The sequence below is a fragment of the Gossypium arboreum genome, chromosome 12 (genome assembly GCF_025698485.1).
Source record: "Gossypium arboreum isolate Shixiya-1 chromosome 12, ASM2569848v2, whole genome shotgun sequence".
NCBI lineage: Eukaryota > Viridiplantae > Streptophyta > Magnoliopsida > Malvales > Malvaceae > Gossypium > Gossypium arboreum.
This window is the reverse complement of record NC_069081.1, coordinates 91,039,405-91,060,131: the sequence shown is the minus strand read 5'-3', so window position 1 is coordinate 91,060,131 and position 20,727 is coordinate 91,039,405. Positions and strand designations below refer to the sequence as shown.

The 20,727-nt window shown below is 34.3% G+C and overlaps 1 protein-coding gene across 1 annotated transcript; it reads left to right on the top strand.

Moving 5' to 3' along the window:
* Positions 1-18,193: 18,193 nt before the first annotated feature.
* LOC108479135 (cytochrome b561 and DOMON domain-containing protein At3g61750) lies at positions 18,194-20,253 on the top strand. The gene is made up of 4 exons (XM_017781548.2): positions 18,194-18,743; positions 18,823-19,222; positions 19,303-19,580; positions 19,661-20,253. Exons 1-4 carry the CDS (start codon positions 18,381-18,383, stop codon positions 19,937-19,939), a joined length of 1,320 nt encoding a protein of 439 aa, XP_017637037.1. The 5' UTR covers positions 18,194-18,380; the 3' UTR covers positions 19,940-20,253.
* Positions 20,254-20,727: the final 474 nt, after the last annotated feature.

Genomic DNA, 20,727 nt, shown 5'->3' with positions numbered 1-20,727 from the left:
TTTAGGCGATAGATTTTAATATTTTTGAGTTCTAGTAAGATAAAGTAGGGGCCGCATGTGTCATTAAGTTTTGAAAACTTAATAAAAATTGTAAGCATCTAATTAAAATTTTCAGAATTTTTGAGAGGTTTAATGAGAATTTTTAAAATTTTTAGGGTTTAATTAAAATTTTTAAAAAATTGAGAGAATTAATGAAAATCTCTAAAACTTATAGAGCTTTAATTAAAATTTTTAAAACTTTTGTAGGTTTAAGTAAAATTCTAAAAATTTAAGGGTCTAATTAATTTTTTCAAAATTTTGAAAGGTTTAATGAAATTCTTTTTAAAATTTGTAAGGCCCTCTATCTTAAAGTATTAGACCTTTTTCATGAGTTAGGCTTCCCGACTAGGCTTGAAGGCTCACCTTAAATTTGGGAGAGTTTAAATAAAAATATTAAACCTAAAAAATGGATTTGGATAAAAAAAATAAGCCCATTTAAAATATGAATTAGGCCTGGACTTAAACATTCAATGCCTGAGCTCAACCCGACCCATTTTTATTTTATAGCACTTTATATTATACTTTTTTATATATTATGTAATTTAGAACACATTTAAAAAAATAAACATATACTAAATATATAATACTACTCTAATATAAGCATTAAAATAATGTTAAGATGACTATATAAAAATTTTTAATAAATAAAAATGTATAAAATTATTAAATATTAAAATAATATAAAATAATTTTTTTAAAAATAAAAATAATATGAGCTGACCTAAAATGGGATTGGGTTAATCTTTTATAAATATGGGCCAGTTTGAACAAAATTTTAAATCACATTTCGGGTTAAGTCTAGCATGGACAAATATAAAGTATATTAATATCATGCTTAAGCTTGAACCAAATCCTACCCGACCCATAACCACCTTTATCGAGTATATTATGCCACTAAGACGAAGGTAAGCTAGGGCGCTAAAGCTTGTGTTTTGAGATTTTATTTATTTATTTTATGTTTAAGTTAATTCAAAAGCATTATAATAAAGAAAGTAAAGGAAAAATATAAGAGGAACACAAGTCGGTTTAGAATAAAAAAGTAGATTAATTGACTTGTAAATTAACTGAATCGATCAAATTGATTGATTGAACTAATTTTCTCTTATTTTAATAATTTATTCAATCGAATTAACTGAATAAAAAATTGATAATCTAATCGGTTCGAAAAACTTGATTTTAAAACCTTAAGAGGAATGAGGGAGGTCTCCTTTGAGGCTTGTGACTTTGGTCCAAAGTAGTTTCTTATTTATTCTCGGTTTTCATGTATCCTGACATTCTAGACTAACTTTGTACCATGATGACCGAATTCGTTGATGATTAACGACTAACATATAAAATTATAAATACACAATTATTATTAATTAAATATTTAACAAAATTATTAATCCAATCTTAGTTCGCTTAAGAAATTAAAAATAAAAAATAAAAACACATTTTTATAAAGTAGCAACATTGCTAGGAGGATTTTTTTATCGCTTTATATTTTAGAGTAAACTATACTTAATGTCATTAACTTATTAGTGAGTTTTCGTTCAACTTAAAAGTTATAAAATTGTCACCGAACTATTCAAAATTTTATTTAAGTCACCGAGCTATTTAGAAGGTTTTTTAAGTCATTGGACTCTTAAATGATAACTTTAGAATAGTTTAGTAACCATTTTAGAACTTTTTGAGATTGAGTAATCAAAATGTAAATTTATTAATAGTTTAATAACTTTAGATATGATTTACCAAAATTTATAAAAATATACTTGATGGAATTTGAGCTTTTGACACCATAATTTTCAATATCTTTAACTTCACTATTTTAACCAAATTATTTTTTATCAATTTTTTTATAAAATATTTATTATATAATTATTTTTCCATTTAATATAACATAATTAGTTTTTGTAGTCTGTTGGTAAGTATTTCATCTTACATATATAATAATAATAATAATAAACCATTAATCAAAGGTGGCAACTGCCAACCCAAGTCAAATGATTGAAAATTAAAGTTGACCTTTACTGAAAATATTTTCCCCCTATTTGACAAGATGACCATTTTCCTAGTTTTATTTGAATAATCGAATTATTTTAAGTTTTGGGTTTCAATTGTTTTAAGTTTATTTAAATTTATGTGAATTCAAATTCAAGTTTAATGTTATTAAATAATTAACTTTTTATAATTAAATCAAATTAAATTTAACTTGAATTAAAATGGATTTTCAGTCATAATCCACAGGTTGCATTAAACTATGATAACATTAAACTTGAGTCAAATTTCATTCTCAGGTTGCATAAGTTACAACAAGAGAAATTGAGGCTAAAGTAAAATAGAAATTGAAGATGAGTGAACGTATTAGTGCTGTTATTTACTATGATAGCAAGGTCTGTCACACCGAGAACGGCATTGTTTTTTATCGGAGAACACAGCGCGACTGATTTTTAACTAGAACATAGATTTGACAGAACTTCGTAAAAGAATTAGGCGTAAAATCTTCGGAACGACGCTAGGGAAAGTTTTTTCTATTAAGTATCGATTTTGTACTTCGGTTGATCCCGTGAGATATGACTCATTCGACATCAAAGGTCCTCGTAGCTTGGAGGCAATGGTGCAGACTCATCTTGCTAGTGGATTACCCTATCTTGAGTTATATGTACAATTTTCTTCTCCAATGATGCATTTGCGACTTCAACATCTAATCCTGTTCAAGAGAAATACACGACCTTTGCCCGACACTCCGTTAGTGAGTGGCAAAATACAAAAATACCCGTGTTTGGTAGCAATATGGAATACACAACCCCTGCATGAAACTCCATTAGTGGATGAGATATGCACCTCGATGGGTCGATGTTTGATACTGGAAATACGTACTAGAAAATGACATCAACTTCTAGTGGTTGGCAATCCACATCGGATTGGGGACGTTATGAAACGTCTAGAAGAAGGTATGATGTACTCCCTACGACATCCACCGGCGAGGGGACCTCGTTCGTTGCAGATGATAGAGGATCGAATGATGAATCCGATGTCGATCCACCTTGAGAGCTTGGCCCCGATGGTGTAGAAGTTGGATTATTTTCTGAACCGGAGTCTGCTCCAACCATACCTGAAGATGTTGAAGGGGGTTCAGATGAAGAAAAAGAAGATCCGCGATTTAGGGTGTACTCGCCTCCAGCTCACATGCATAATGTCGATCTATCTCAAGATGATGCGTTGGAGTTTCCAGATCTACCACACAGAAGACGTAACCGTACAAGTTCATCATTGGATTCGGGTGAAATGGAAGTTGGTAGGGAGTTTTCCAATAAGGATAGTTTTCTTGGTGCATTAAAACAACATAGCATCATGAACGGGGTTAACTACAGCGTGGTTAAATCCAAATCCGATAAGTTTGAGGGTTAGGGTTTTTTTAATTGGTGTAAGGTTAGGGTTTAGTTTAGGGTTTTTAGGGTTTAGGTTTTTAGTGTTTTTTAAGGAAAAAATTAATTAAATTAGGGTTAAGGGTTAATTAATTAAATTAACTATTAAATTAAAAAAATAATTAAATTAAGGTTTAGGGTTTTTAGTGTTTATTAATTAAATTAACTATTAATTACGGAAAAAAGCTCTCACGTGGACGTTTTTTTGCTACAGTAGTATCTAAAAAAATAATTTTGAGAAGATGTTTCTGAACAAATAGTGTCAAAAACACTAAAAACATAGCATCATGAACGGGGTTAACTACAACGTGGTTAAATCCAAATCCGATAAGTTTGAGGCCAGGTGTGCAGTGCAAGACGGTACATGTTCATGGAAAATCATGACCTCATCGAGGAAAAAGACAGGCATTTGGGAGATAAAAAAATACAAAGGTCTACATACATGTGTTGGCGGTAAACTATCACTAGGTGTTTAGGGTTTTTGAATAATACTGTTATTACATAATGTTGCATTATTTAACATACTTCGTTGACAGGTGTTTCACAAGATCATCCCAAGATGGATTCAGATATGTTAGCTAATATTCGTAACCAATTGAAGTACACGCCCTCTTACCGCAAGGTTTGGATAGCTAAGCAGAAGGCGTTAGAAAAGATGCATGGTAGGTGAAAAGCTTCATATAATGAAGTGTGGCTGTGGTGTCAGGTGCTGGAGAGATATGTCCCAGGTTGCATAACAGACCTTGAAACAACACCTGCGTACTACAACGACCGATTGCTCCGTGGATGCTAAGTGTTCAAGCTTATGTTCTGGAGCTTTAAGCAATGCCGGAACACATTTATATACTGCAAGCCATTGGTACAGATTGAGGGTTCCTTTATGTATGGTAGATATACCCATCGGCTATTGCTAGCTGTGGTACAGGATGGCAATGGGAGAATCATTCCAATTGCATTTGCAATAACACTAGGGGAGTCAGCTGATGACTGGGATTTCTTTCTTTCTAGGTTAATAAGGCATGTCTGCCCCCAACCTGATATATGCGTTATATCAAATCGAGGCACTGGAATACTAGCCATAATTGAGTGACAAGGAAGCTAATGGCATCGCACACATCATTGGTATTGCCTAAGACACATTGCGTCTAACTACTACAGGCAATGTCAATCTACAACTAAACAACGACAAATGACCAACATGGGTATTTAATCTCTATTAATATAATTTCGTTTGTAATATTCAATTTATTCTGAATGGAAGAGTGGTATGTAATTTTTGCTATCAACTTATATTGGCAGGGTATGAGATAAGTAAGAACCGTTTTCATGAGATGTTAGAGGTTTTGCGTTCAGTTAACGAAGAAGGCGCAGACTACCATTATAACATACCTTTCAAACAGAGGACACAAGCATACGGCGGCGGCCTACGATATGGTCATATGACCTCAAACCTGGCTGAATGTATAAATTCTATTCTAAAAGGAACGCATCATTTGCCGATAACAGCCGTTGTGCGAGAGATATATTTTCATTTAGCGGCACTATTTCCAAAGAGAGCAGCGAGTTATAAAGGCCAATGCAGGGAGGCCAAATGTAAGGAGGTCATGTATGGTGCGCGAAGATATTGCAAGAGATTAACAACGGAAGGTACTAGCCAACACCATGCACATAGTGTGTCATGATCACGACAACCTATGGTTTCGTTTGACGGAGTTTGGTAAACCAAACCAACGTATTATTGGCAGGCAATATCGTGTACACTTGAGAAATAGGACATGCGACTATGGGTTGTTTGATGCACTACGTTATCCATGCGCTGATGTAATTATAGCTTGTCAGAATCTCCGTCTGGATCCCATGACATATGCTGACCAAGTGTACAAAGTAGAATACATGTACAATGTGTGGAGACATGTATTCTCACTGATCCCAGATGAACATAAGTGGACGTCTGTATCGCTTGCTCCGTTTAAGTTGTTACCGGATAGAGAATTGCGTCGCAAACCAAAGGGTTAACCTTGCTCGACTAGAATATGTAACAATATAGATATCTGAGAAATAACGAACCAACAGAGGTTATGCGGATGGTGTAGGAACCCAGGCCATATAACTCGATCATGTCCAAATTGGAATAATTGATAGTTGTTGTAATAAATTTATGTTGCATTATTTATATTTTATTAAAATATAAAAATATTAAAAATATTGCCGTATTCAAAATAACATTTATTTTAATAAAATTATTGGCTAATTTAAAAGAACATTTATTGTATTAAAATTAAAAAAGTAAAAGTACAATTAAAATATTAAAAACAACTTTTATTTTATTAATTAAAACTATATAAAAATAAATATAAAAATAATAAAAATATTGGCTAATTTAAAAGAACATTTATTTTAATAAAATTAAAAAAGTAAAATACAATTAAAATATTAAAACAACTTTTATTTTATTAATTGAAACTATATAAAAATTAAATATAAAAATAATAAAAATATTGGCTAATTTAAAAGAACATTTATTTTAATAAAATTAAAAAAGTAAAGTACAATTAAAATATTAAAATAACTTTTATTTTATTATATGAAACTATATAAAAAATTTCTACAAATATATTAAAAAATCAATGTTGGTGCCGGTCGAAATCAATGACACGTAGGGGTCATCGACGGTTATGCGCTAGATTCCTCCTTGGTTCAGCTTTCGGCGGGGGTTGTGGTTGCTCCGGTGGGGATTGTGGTTCTTCCGGCAGGGGATCTGGTTGTGGGTGTTGGGAGTATAACCTACCTTGATAGAATAATGAATGCGGAGGTGTTTGCATCACCCATGGTGGAGGTGTTTGAATCCCATAAGGCGATGGGGAATAGTAAAACTAAGAGCTCCCCGACGGCACCTCGTGCGATCCCTCATGCGACGGCGACCTATTGATCAACGGTTGACTCAGATTAATTGGGAACGGAGATGAACCGAGCCATGCATTCTAACCTGCCATAGGACTAGGAAAAGGAAATATAAAAGGGTTAGGATACATATAAAGGCTAGGATACGCACCTGGCATAATTTGAAAAGGCTGTGATATGGGTGTCGTCAGTTGAAGTGCTGGGCCAGGTGGCTGTGTGGGCGCTGTTGATGGGCCCGGTGATTGTGTGGGTGCTATTGATGGGCCCACTGATTGTGTGGACGCCGCTGATTAGCCCGCGTTGTCATCCATTCTTCTTGGATTTAAAGGGCCCCGTCGTTCCCTTTGCATACGAATTTGTCGTCACCTCTCCTCTTCTACAGTAAATATGGCTTGCCATGGATCCTAAACCATGGCATGTATTCCGGCGCGCATGCTAACTCAGGAACGATAATCGGTTCCCGAATAGGTATATAGTCATACCGATTTTCCCACATTTCAATATATTTTGACCAGTGTCTCGGCCAATCCATATTCAATAGCCGTAAGTCGACTTTGTGCTCATCATCGAGCACCTCAGGTGTCACGGGAATCAGTTGTCGGAATCCAAATTGCTGCAATACTCTATTTGACTGGTGCATCTCCACGATAGCATAGTTGACCAATGAGACTTTCACGTGCAAAATGTTTGAATTTTGAAAAAATTCATCCGGAATTATTGCCAGAAATGTCAAATCCTCGCATGGTGTCCATTGAAACTATATGAACATGATAAAAATATTAGTTATATACGTAATACTAAATACTAAATACTAAATACTAAATACTAAATACGAAATGACTATTTTATTATGTATATATATTTTATTTAATACTTACTTGTGCTTCCGACCGTTGGTCTAATAGAAGTTGTATATCTTCAAGAGATGTAGGTATTCCAACATAACTCGCCAAATGGTTCCACCTAATTAAATAAATTTTTAGTATACAATTATATTTTAAATCTACATAATAATTGTAAAATCTAATATAAAACTTGCCTCGTTATTAGTAGGAATGTATATGAGTGGTTCACTCGAGGACATAAAAATGGAAAGCGAAACCGTGCCCATGATTGCAGTAGTGATAGGCATCCTCCGATTTTGGCTTTATTCGATCGCGTCGCCCAGCACATCTTCCGGTACAATGTTGCTAACACGGCAGACCCCCATCTTAATTCACCTGCTGCTCTAAAATCAACAAGTTTCAGTAGCCATCTCAGATGTACGTGGTTTCGTGACAAGTCCGGCATCAGATAACCTCCAATTATCTCAAGAATGTATGCCCGAGCATGTCGTATTCTTTCTAATTCAGTCGAATCATTATCTGGCTCCTAAAATGTGTCTCGTAACCAGCCCATCTCGATCCGACCTCAGTTAATATTATCCGGAATAACACCCAAAAGCTCGTAGCATACGGCTCCCCAATCAGCAAATTGGGCGGACCCGGTGACTGCGTACCCATAGACCGACAATCTCAATTGCAATTGCACGTCTTTCAGAAAGATAAAACACTCTCTGCATGGAAGATAAAAAGTGTGCGTCTCGAGTCTCCACCTCTCTATCAACGCATTGAGTAGTTTCAGATCCAACTTGCACCCCCGGCCTATCGTGGTCACCTGGCAAAAACCTGTTTCCCGCAGATAATTCTCCATCAACGGCGATGGAGGACCAGACATATTACGAAAATATAGCATTGCAACACCCGATCTACAGACAGTTATAAAAAAAATTATAAAATAAATATTAATTAAAATTGCATAAATGAAAAAAAAAATTAAATACTATTCAAAAATTAATTAAACTTATCACTTACCGTTGTCATTTGATCGACGGAGATGTGTTTTGTATCGAGACAAATTAATTCTCTGGTCATTGCTAACACGATCGAATATTTTTGTAATTTAAAAAATAAAACTAATTGAAAAAAATTTAAACAGAGCTTTTTTGCAAAAATTAAAGAGAGTTTTGACAAAAATTGAGAGAAATTTGAGAGAATTTGGAGAGAATTTAGAGAGAATTGTGCGAGGACTATTGTGTGAAAAAATAAAAGGGGGGAGGGGCCTTTTATAGTTTTTTTTTTTTTATCGTTGGAGTTCAAATGGTCAAGTGACCGTTTTGCTGACACGTCCCTTGACTTTGTGTTGAAGTGGATGCACTTTCGGGGAAATGGCCCTTTCCGATAAATATTCAAAAAATCGATCCATTTCGGTAAATAATAATATAAAAGGACTTTTTTTAGTAAATTACCCTAATAATAATAATTGTATTTGTATTTGAATAACAATACGAATTTCAAATTTTATTTGAATTGAAATTAGATTTTATTTCTCTCAAATCAATACTATAAGTACATACAATTCTACTATCATTAGCTCATAATGTCAGTTTCATAACCAACCATGATGAAAAAAATTGTTTCATTAGAATTAAGTGACCCAAATTTTATTTAAATAAAATACGATGGAAAATAAAATAAAAGTAAAATCCATATAGAACTAGACTTCTTTTATTTTATTTTAGAATAAGGTTTTTAAACCTTATTAAACTCCATCTATTTTATATTGATTAGGATAAGGTGTTTCAATCCTACTAGAATATGGCTTTGCAAGCCTATAAATAGACATAGTCTATTCCTCTTGTATTTGAGTAAAAATTTTTCGACATAGTGAATTTTCTTCTCCTCTGCCCGTGGTTTTTTTCCCGAAAGGGTTTCCACGTAAAATTTATGTGTTCTTTATTTTTATTTATTTTATTTTTCACAAATTGGTATCAGAGCTTCCGGGTTATTCATCTCGATCACGGTAATGGTGTCTTTGAAGTATGAAATTCACTGTTGGATCGCAACACCGATTTACGTTGTGGCAAATTAAGATGCAAGCGCTTCTTGCAGATGGATCTAGAGGATGCCCTGCTAGGATAGATAAGATGCCTTCGACATTAACAGATGAAGAGAAGAAGCGTAAGGATCGAAGGCATTAACACAATTACATCCGCATTTGTCCAACGAAATTTTGCAGGATGTGATGAAAGAGAAAACGCCATTGCATTATGGAAGAGGCTAGAACAAATATGTATGTCGAAAACTCTAACAAGCAAGTTGCATATGAAGCGGCGTCTTTATGCTCATCGTTTGGAGGAAGGTGCGTCAGACACTAACACTTAATGTTGTTTAAAGAAATTCTCTCAAACTTGGAGGCCATGGAGGTTCAAGATGATAAGGAAGATCTAGGGTTGATTCTACTTTGTTCGTTGCCCCGCCTTATTCAACCTTTAGAGACACTATTTTATATAGCCGCGAGTCTCTCACAGCTTGATGAGGTTTATGATTCTTTAACCTCGTATGATAAGATGAAGCATCTTGTGGTTAAACCCAACTCTCGTGGAGAGGGTCTCATTGTTCGTGGGAGACAAGACCGAATGTTGATGATGATCGTGGTAGAACACAGAATGGAATCCTCGTGGTAAATCTAAGGGTAGATCGAAATCTTCAAACAGAGGTAAAACTTGCAACTTCGCAAGAAGAAAGGGCACATTAAACTGAGTGCTATAAGCTACAAAATAAGATTAAAAGGAGGCTGCGAATCAAAAGGAAAACAAACGGAAAATTCGGTGAAGGCGATGTTGTAGAAGACTACAACGATGGTGAACTTCTAGTTGCTTCATCAATGATTCTAAAGTAAGCGAGGAGTGGATACTTGATTCAGTCTGCACCTTCCACATGAGTCCCAATCGGGATTGGTTTACAACTTATGAAACGAAGATTCAAGGTGTTGTTTTGATGGGAAATAATGCTTCATGTAAAATCGCAGTGTTGGAACAATTAAAGTTAAGATGTTTGATGGAGTTGTCGAACACTTAGTGACGTGCGGCATGTTCCGAATTGAAAAGAAATTTAATTTCGTTGAGTACTCTTGATTCAAAAGGGCATGATACACAGTTGAAAGTGGGGTTTTAAAGATTTCAAAGGGTCCCTTGTTGTGATGAAAGGGCAAAGAAAGATTGCCAAGTTATATGTTTTCTGTGGTTCTATCATATCGGTGATGCAATTGCCGCTTCCTCTTCCTTGTCGATGATGATATTACTAAACTTTGGCATATGCGCCTAGGGCATATGAGTGAGAATGGCATGGCGTAATTAAGCAAAAGAGGACTTCTTAATGGGCAAGGAATTTGCAAATTGAATTTCGTGAGCACTGTGTTTTGGGAAGCAAAGAGAGTTCGATTCACTAGAGGAATCCATAACACGAAGGAAACGTTAGAGTATATCCATTCGATCCTGGGGGCCGTCAGAGTGCCTTCGAGAGGTGGAGCTAATTATATGCTAACCTTTATTGATGATTTTTCCAGAAAAGTTTGGGCGTTCTTCCTGAAATAGAAAAGCGATGTGTTTTCCACATTTAAGTCTTGGAAAATTATGATTGAAAAACAGACGGGAAAACAGATAAAATACCTCCGTACAGACAATGGCTTAGAGTTCTGTTCTGATGAGTTTAATAGATTGTGCAAGTAAGAAGGGATCATGAGACACTAGGCAGTTCGTCATACTCCACAGCAAAACGGCGTTGCAGAACGAATGAACAGAACGATCATGGAGAAGGTTCGATGTATGTTGTCAAATGCCAACTTACAAGTCATTTTGGGCGTAAGCGACTCTCATCGCATGTTTTTGATCAACCGATCTCCATCCGTTGCCATTGAGAAAAGACTCCACAAGAGGTATGGTCCGTAATCCCGCTAATTATTCGATTTAAAGATTTTTGGGTGTCTGCGTATGCTCATGTTGATAATGGAAAATTGGAACCGAGATCCATTAAATGTTTTCTTGGTTATAAAGTGGTGTAAAAGGCTATAAGTTATGGTGTCTGAAAATAGAAAAGTTGTGATTAGCAGAGATGTTGTTTTTGATGAAACCGCTATGCTACCTAACTTATCTCTTAAAGACTCTTCCAATAAAGAAAACCAAAAGCGGTGGAGCATCGATTAATACGTAATCAACTCCTCAAGCCAAGACAAAATTGAGAATAGAGTTGCTTCTTCACCGCAATACTCTATCGCCAAAAACAGACAAGAAGAGAAATTAAACCTCCAAAGAAGTATGCCGAGGTTGATCTAGTTACTTATGCTTTAAATGTGGTGAAGATATAGATGTGAATCAAGAGCCATTTAATTATTTCGAGGCGATTAGTGTGAAGACTCGAGAAAAGTGGATGTTTGCTATGCAAGAGGAGATGGAATCACTCCACAAAAACAGAACATGGGATCTTGTAAAACTTCCTAAAGGTAAAAAGGTCATTCGTTGTAAATGGGTGTTTAAAAGAAAGAAGGGACTCCGAAGTTGAAGAACCGGATATAAAGCAAGGCTTGTTGCAAAGGGTTACAGTCAAATTCCGAGTGGACTTCACAGATGTGTTCTCTCCGGTTGTTAAGCATAGTTCGATTCGAGCTTTGCTTGGTATTGTTGCCATGCATGATTTGGAGCTTGAGCAGTTAGATGTAAAACGCATTTTGCATGGAGAACTTGAGGAAGATATTTACATGCAACAACTAGAGGGTTTTATAGTCTCGAAAAAGAGGACTATGTTTGCTTCTTGAAAAAGTCCCTTTACGGTTTGAAACAATCACCAAGACAAGTGGTACAAGAGGTTTGATTCCTTTATGACTTCTCATGATTTCAAAAGAAGTAGTTTTGACAGTTGTGTCTACTTTAAGAAAAAAGTGATGGTTCTTTTGTGTATCTACTTCTTTATGTTGATGACATGTTGATAGCAAGAAAAGATAAAGAGAGATAAGAAAGGTTAAAGCCCAACTAAGTGAAGAATTTGAGATGAAAGATTTAGGACCAGCAAAGAAGATACTTGGTATGGAGATTCTCGAGATAGAAAAGCAAGTAAATTGTACCTAAGTCGGAAGGGTACATTGAGAAAGTTCTTTTTGAGTTCAATATGCAGAGTGCTAAGCTCGTTAGTACTCCTTTAGCACCCATTTCAGACTTTCATCGGCCTTATCTCCTCAATCGATAATGAGATTGAGTACATGTCACATGTTCCATACTCTAGTGCAGAGGATCTCTCATGTATGCTATGGTTTGTTCACGCCCGATTTATCATATGCGATCGGTCGGTTAGCGATACATGGCGAATCTCGTAAAGAACACCGGAAAGCGATTCGATGGATTTTAAGATACTTACGAGGCACTACTAATGTTTGCTTACAGTTTGGAAGAACTAAAGATGGAGTTATAGGGTATGTTGATGCTGATTTTGCTGGAGACCTTGATAGAAGAAGATCTCTCACGAGTTACGTCTTTACAATCGGAGGTTGTGCAATTAGTTGGAAAGCCACTTTGCAAACTACAATCGCTTTGTCTACCACGGGTCGAGTACATGGCGATTCTTGAGGCTTGTAAAGAAGCTATTTGGTTGAAGGGACTATTTAGTGAACTCAATGAAGACCTTCAAATCAGACAAGATTTTGTGACAATGAGTGCCATCTTTCTTACAAAAGATCAAATGTTTCATGAGAGAACAAAACACATTGATATTCGGTATCATTTTGTTCGTGATATTATTGCTCGTGGTGATATTGTTGTGAGCAAAATTAGCACTCATGAAAATCCTGCAGATATGATGACTAAGTCACTTCCTATAACCAAGTTTGAGCATTGCTTAGACTTGGTTGGTGTTCATTGTTGAAGTTAAACCCTTAAGGGGTTTTTGGAAGAGGTGAAGAACTTGTTTATTGAAAGTTCGCGATGAAGAACTTGTTCATTGAGAATTTGTGTCAAGGTAGAGATTGTTAGAATTAAGTGACCCAAATTCTTATTTAAATAAAATACGATGGAAAATAAAATAAAAGTAAAATCCATATAGAACTAGACTTCTTTTATTTTATTTTAGAATAAGGTTTTAAACCTTATTAAACTCCATCTATTTTATATTGATTAGGATAAGGTGTTTCAATCCTACTAGAATATGGCTTTGCAAGCCTATAAATAGACATAGTCTATTCCTCTTGTATTTGAGTAAAAATTTTTCGACATAGTGAATTTTCTTCTCCTCTACCCGTGGTTTTTTTCCCGAAAGGGTTTCCACGTAAAATTTATGTGTTCTTTATTTTTATTTATTTTATTCTATTTTATTTTTCACAGTTTCCTTTTAACATTTTTGTTTTATTTTTCTTTGTTTCCATCTCATCATCTAATGGTGATGGGATTTAGTGTTTGAAAATTATATTAATATCAATCTTATAAAAGTTATCGATGATATGGCAGTATTCATTTCAAAAATTATAGTCAAATCAATCTTAACCGCTTTACTGGACTGAAAAATATTGTCTTTGATTGTAAAGGTGAAGGACCATATGTCGATATATCCGATGGAAGAATATTAAAATGAAAGTCGAAATTTGGTTGGCAAGAATTTGCCATCCCTTCACCGTTTAGGTATATTCACATCTTATTCATTTTTTTTATTCTTTTTTGTCGTTTTATTTTATAGTGTTATAAATTGGTTTTTCCTTTGGATAAGAGAAAAGAAATTGTGTGATGGCATAAGAGATTCAAATATTGAAACAATATGTGGAAGACCATTGGGCTTGAGTTTGATACTCAAACATGTCTTTTGTATATAGCAGATGTCTATTTTGGTCTTTTAGTTGTTGGACCAAATGGTGGCATGACTATAGGACTAGTTATTTCGGCAAAAGGAGTTCAATTCAAATTTACAAATGGCTTAAACATCGATACAAACACTAGAATGGTTTATTTTATTGATAGTAGCGTTCTTTTTCAAAGAAGGTACATATTTTTTCATTTCTAAATTATCATTAATTATTAATTTTATTTAGGGGGATTTACATATAAATAATTAATAGAAGAATTTATATATAAATAATTCATAAAGAGATTTTTCATATCAAAAGAATAAATTAGTTTTTAATTGTGCAGGGATACTGACTTTCTTATAAGTTCTAGTGATAGAATTGGACGACTATTAAAATAAAAACCTTATACAGGAGACGTGTCTGTTTTGTACGACGGTTTAGCTTTTCCTAATGGGGTTATTTTTGAGTGCAAACAATTTGTTTATTCTAGTAAATCAATCAATAAAAAAACAGATTTTGAATTTTAATATACACAACCCGAAAGCAACTCCCAAAATATTCGTTGAATTGCCAAGAATTCCGGATAATATAAAGAGGAATAAAAATGGTGAATTTTGGGTAGCCCTAAACAGGAGAAGATTAAGAACAATTGATAATGGTACTCCAGATCTAATCAGAATGAAGTTTAATGAAGAAGATAAGGTTTTGAAAATCTTAGATGGAAATGGCGCACTCACTTTTAACTCGATAAGTGAAGTTAAGGAATATAGGGAGAAATTATATATAGGATCTGTTTTGAAGTCATATATAGTCTTAAATGCCTAATTGAATTTTTTTATTTTACAACTTTTTTATTATTTTTGTTTGTTTTATTTCATAATTATTATACTTTATATATTTCCAATTTTATTTTCAAGAAATTTTATGTTAGAAATTTTTAATTATTTTGATTTGCCTAATTGAGAAATTACATCTTCATGCCTCGTATACAAGAGGAAATAAGCTACGCTACATTGTATCCACGATTTAGTCGAATTCGACGTACCTTCAAAAGTTAACAGGAATTAGATGAATTAGTTTCCAATTTAAACAGTAGAACCACAAAATTGAACTCATTACTTTTTTATTTAACCGGTTGAACCAATTGGTTTAATTTGAATTTACAAATATGGAATTATTTTTAACTTTGATGTAATTGATTTCAACTCAGATTTTCATTCTATTATTTGCTTACCTATAAATTTCTTTAGAATTTTCTTTCTATTAAAGTCGGTATCTAGCATAATTAGATAATTAGTGTTTTTATTAATTTGTAGGTTCATTTGCTTGGTTCTTGCTTTTCATTTAATAACTAATTAAATTCGGATGCCTTAATGCCAAATTGTAGATTATAATGAATTAATTAAAGATGTTTTTGGTCAGTCATAAATAATACTTCAACTCAGGCTTGTAAACCTGAAAAGTAAATAAAATATACAAAAATATTTATAAAATCTTATAATTAAAAGATTTATTGAATAATAATAATTAGACAAATTGTAATTCCATTGTTTTTATAATTATTGGAACTAATAGCAGCATTTAACCTAAGATTATATCTTAAAGCCTAGGCAAAAATTATTATTCTATTTTGATAAAAAATAAAAACAAAAGGTTACAATATATCAAGTTGGAGTTGAATATAATTTTGATTTTTGAAGTCAAATTTAATATAAATAAATTAATATTTAATTTTAAATCGAATAAAATCGAGTTAAATTAGATTATATCGAGTGATGGTTGAGGTGAAAAATATCGACCCGTCACATGTCACTGCCATCTCTATTCGTCCTTGCAAATATCTGTGTTTCGTTGTTGTTACAGTGTGACATGTACCACAAGAAGAAAAATGGCTCATATAAAACAGTACGAGAGCCTGGAAGCAACGAGTTCATATCAGCCTTAGCAGCTGGCACCAAATCCAAACTTGTAGTACAGATCACATCCGGCGCATCACCATCCACAATCGCATTAGCCACGGCCACCAAACACACTGCCACCGGGTCGAGGTTCGTATCCATCCTCCCAAAGGCTGCACTTGCTGAAGCCGAAAGAGAAGCCAAAGCTCCAGGCCTAATAGACATCATAGAATTCGAAACCGGAGACCCCATCAATGTCCTACAAAGCTAAGACAACAACGATTTCGCCTTGCTAGATTGCAAGAATCCCAATCACCCCGAGTTGTTGAAGTCGATCTTCGGCGGTGGTGGTGGCAAACAACTTGCGGAGCGGTAAAGGTGTGGGAGGTTATGTTATAGGAATGAAGGATAAAATTCTAGTGAGGTCAATAAAGCAATATCACATTGGGAAAGGAATGGAAATTGCTAGTACTATAAGTGAAAGGCGAGATCACGCCAGTGGTGGTAGTGATGGAAGAAGAACATGTGCCATGAAGAAGAGTAGTATCGGTAAGAGCAAATGAATTGTTGAAGTTGATGAAGCAAGTGGTGAAGAACATATATTCAAGTTGCAAAGATGAAAAGAGTTTTAATTTAATTAGCAGTTTATGGAAACTATGAGGCTTGAATTTGTTTCATATAGCTTCATTGATGTATATTTTATCACTTACGATAGATGGCATTGGTAGTGGAATTTTTTGGTTTTATTAGCAAATTGGTCCCTAAATTGTACTAAAATTTACATTTTTGTCCTTAAAAGTTTTTTGGGGGTTAGAAGTGATTCTAACTATCAATTTTTAGCTCAGTTTGACCCATACTTGTTAAAACCGAACTAGAAACCAACCAATACATTAGTTTGGGGTAAGGGAGAGAATCAATTGACCCATGAATCGAGATAAAAAAATTAATTGAACTAGATTTTATAATTTTTAATAACTTTTTAATTTTTTATATTTAATAATTTATTTAATTAAAATCGAGCAAACGGTTGAATTGAGAGCTGGTGACTTAATTGGTTCGATCGTTGACCCAATTTCAAAAACCATGGTTTAACCTAAAAAACGGTATCAACCAATAAGAATGTGACAATGACACTCTCTTATTAGAATCGTACACTTTTTTAGCAAAATAGGACAAAATAAATAGTTTAGGATTATTTTGTACAAAAAAATTGAAGGACCTATTCGGAAATTAAATTATGGTTCAAGGGTTAATCTGCAATTAGTCAGGCTGTCTCTTTAGCTTCTTCTTTTTCCTCCAGTAATGCCATAAAAATCTCACCAATGGGGCATTAATTAAGTGAAAAATTATTTTCATGGTTTTCAAGTATTTTAGTTTCAATGGCAATATAGCTGATTGTGAAATGATTGTTGTTCTTATAAAATATAAATAATCATAAAACTTTTTTTTTGTTTTTAATAAAACGTTTTCTTCTTTATTTAATTGTTTAGTTGTAAGAAAGCAAATTGAAAAACCACAACATAGCAACTAAAATTAGGTTTTGAAAAGATTTAATTCCTTCTTCATTATTATTATTTTTAAGGTTGAGTTATCGAATGATTGATAAACATATATATATTCTATCTCGTAAAGTAAAGCAAATTAAATAAAATCTTGCCTTCAAAACTCTATTAGAGCTACAACACTATAATCTTGTCAAAATTTGAACTAAAGCTATATTATTTAATATATATATATATATATATTGTTATAGAATTATTATAGAATATATCATAACTTGATCTAAAATTTGATTTACTCTGATGATTCAGAATTCGGCTCAAAAAAAGTCTCTTTATATACTTTTCTAAGGACCCTCTTTAAGGTGGGTTTACTCTCTCAAGACTCTTCACTTTTTTTTCACATCTCTTTATTCACGAGAAAAATTTTTTCTCCATACTCTAATCATTTATATCAGGAAAAATATGAATTAATCAACTCAACTATCAACTAAATCTTGTATCAGCATATATATATATATATATATATTACAAATTTATTACATAAGTTCTTTTACTTAAATCGAGAGGGTGATGATAATTTAATTTTACAAAATTAAGAAAATTGAATTAGATTTCCACTTTATGGGTTTTTTAATATATTAATATATTTATTATTAGTTAGCATATCAATGTTTAGGAAGGTAGTGCTTACTTTAGAAGGCAAATTGGCTTTAGAACAACAGTACTATTAAGATTTTACCAGTTTACCTTAAAACAACTTCATTTCATCCAACCCTTTGTAGCTAAAATTACACCCATCTAAATCCACCTAAATACTTCAACACATTTGGATACAAAAAAATATTTCAACACAAAGACAAAAAAAAAAAAAAGCTTATTTGTTTATGAGTTTGCTGGTGGGAATGATGATTACCAACAACAACCATCACCAGCAACAACCATATAATTGCAACCTTAAGTTCAAAGAAACTTAAAAAAACATCTTAACCACTATGCACAACTTCACCTTCACACTTTTTTTTCTTGTTCTTCACATTGTCATTGAGACCGCTTTGATCACTTGTATCTCAATGGCAATTCCAAGTTATTTTGTTTCCTTTACCAAGATCCTTCTTGGGTTTTGCCTTCTTTGTACGGTACATAAAGATTTTGTGGTTGCCGGTTTTGAGGAGGTTCGGGTTGAACATGATACGAATGAACCTCTTACCAATGGTTCAATTACTACGGCCGGTACTGGTGAAGATGGGAGATCTGAGCTTTGTGGTACTGATCTAAGTTTCCTTGGACCACCTTATGGTAATATGTCCACTGCCAAAATGGTGTGTTCACCTATATGGAATACCTTTGTTTTGAGGGTAAGTTGTTTTTCTTTCAACTTATTAGCCATTAGCCAATCATTTACTAAGCTTATATCATTGCTTACTATGTATGCAGTACCATCAGAGGGAAGATAATGTAATGACAATCATATTATCGGCGGTCTACACGACAGGATGGGTTGGGATCGGTTTTTCGAGGAACGGGATGATGCTTGGATCTAGTGCCATGGTGGGATGGTTTAATAGAAAAGGTCATGCAAGGATCAAGCAGTATTACTTGCAGGGTGCCCATGTATCACAAGTCATACCAGATAAAGGTGAATTGCCACTTAACGGTATTCCACCGGTTGTTGCCCTTCATGGGGCCATGATTTACTTGGCATTTCAAGCCAAGTTCGAACATCGTCTTGGCCGACAACCAATTCTATTAGCTTTTGGAACAAGGTACCCTACTGGTTTTCACCACTTAACTAAACACGACGATAAGACCGCCGTTTGGTTCGACTTCTCTCAAGGTACATATACTAACTCTTATTAGTTCTCATCATTCTTTCAAAAGCAGCATGATATAACCACGGATCAACCCCATTTGCAGCATCTGTTTTAAACATTGACACAAGCCAGAGGAAAAACCATGGCATATTGGGTTTAATGGCATGGGGTTTAATTCTTCCAGCGGGTGCAATGGTCCCGAGATACTTAAAGCACAAAGATCCACTCTGGTATTACCTTCATGCTGTGATCCAATTCCTGGGGTTCATCCTAGGACTTGCATCCGTACTCCTCGGTATACAACTTTACCAAAGCATGAATGCCGATATCCCGGCACATAGAGGCATAGGAATCTTTGTTCTTGTGCTTAGCATTCTTCAGGTTTGCGATGCATGATTATCAATTAATCATCTCTGATATACTTCTTTTATACTGATGAAATGTGACAAATATGATTCCAGGTAATGGCGTTTTTCCTACGGCCAAATAAAGATTCAAAGTACCGTCGATATTGGAACTGGTACCACCTTTATTTCGGACGGATGGCCCTTTTCTTCGGATCTTTAAACATCGTACTGGGAATTCAATTCGCTGGCGCAGGGGATGACTGGAAGATTGGCTATGGATTCCTTCTTGCCATAACTCTACTTGTAGTTATTGTTTTAGAAACATTCTCTTATCTGAGGAGAAGGAGAGACAAGTCCAATCTGCCTTCAAACTTCCAAATGAACACAATTTAGTAACTCATGTTCAAAAAAAAAAAGGAAAATTTCTTGATATTTTTCGATGGATCAAAGGGGGGTTTTGGTAATGATGGATCATGTATTTTGCATCAGATTGGTGTGTGCTCAGCATTGAAGGAAGTCAATCCATGACTAAACACCGTTGTTCAAAAGGGACCCCACAATCCTACATGGTTTGAATTTAACCCCTGACCTGAAACCTATTTTCATGTGTGAGTTTTGTTCGCGTCAAAAAGTGAGTAAATTAGCTTCATATTTGTTTGTCAAGGTTGAAGAATTCCAATTTCAGTTTTTTTTTTCCTGAGACAGAATGACTCAGTTTTTTTCTCTGTCAAAGCGTAATTTAAACATACCTACTTTTTTCAAAGCATGACTATTTTTTCATGTCCATTGTTTATCACTTGGAAGTATACTATTACTATGTCAAAACTCGAAGCGTTTTGGTTTTGATGTTAAATGGACCCTCAAGAGTGGAGGTATTGTGCTCCGGGTATCTATATTCAACTTTAACCCCAAATTTTGTCTCCCGACTCCGAGGAGGGCTCAACAAGTTTATGGAGTTTGGGGAGTGCCTAGCCAAGTGGTAGTGTTCTCACCCACTAATGCCATATAAGGCATGGATTCAAACCCCACCAAGGCCAAATGCTCACATATCCTTGGTGGCGAGGAGCTCCTCAAACTCTGTGAACCCATGGGGCTCTCTTCGGAGTTGGGAGACAACTCAAGGCAAAAATCTAGCATAGACATCCCGGGCACAATACCTCCAGTGTTTGAGGATCCAAGAC

Excerpts from the sequence above, each read along its gene's own strand:
- LOC108479135 (XM_017781548.2), top strand. The coding sequence starts at position 18,381 with ATGCACAACTTCACCTTCACACTTTTTTTTCTTGTTCTTCACATTGTC. Across the intron at positions 18,744-18,822 it reads GGAATACCTTTGTTTTGAGG|TACCATCAGAGGGAAGATAA; the intron begins GTAAGTTGTTTT and ends CTATGTATGCAG. Across the intron at positions 19,581-19,660 it reads TTGTGCTTAGCATTCTTCAG|GTAATGGCGTTTTTCCTACG; the intron begins GTTTGCGATGCA and ends ATATGATTCCAG.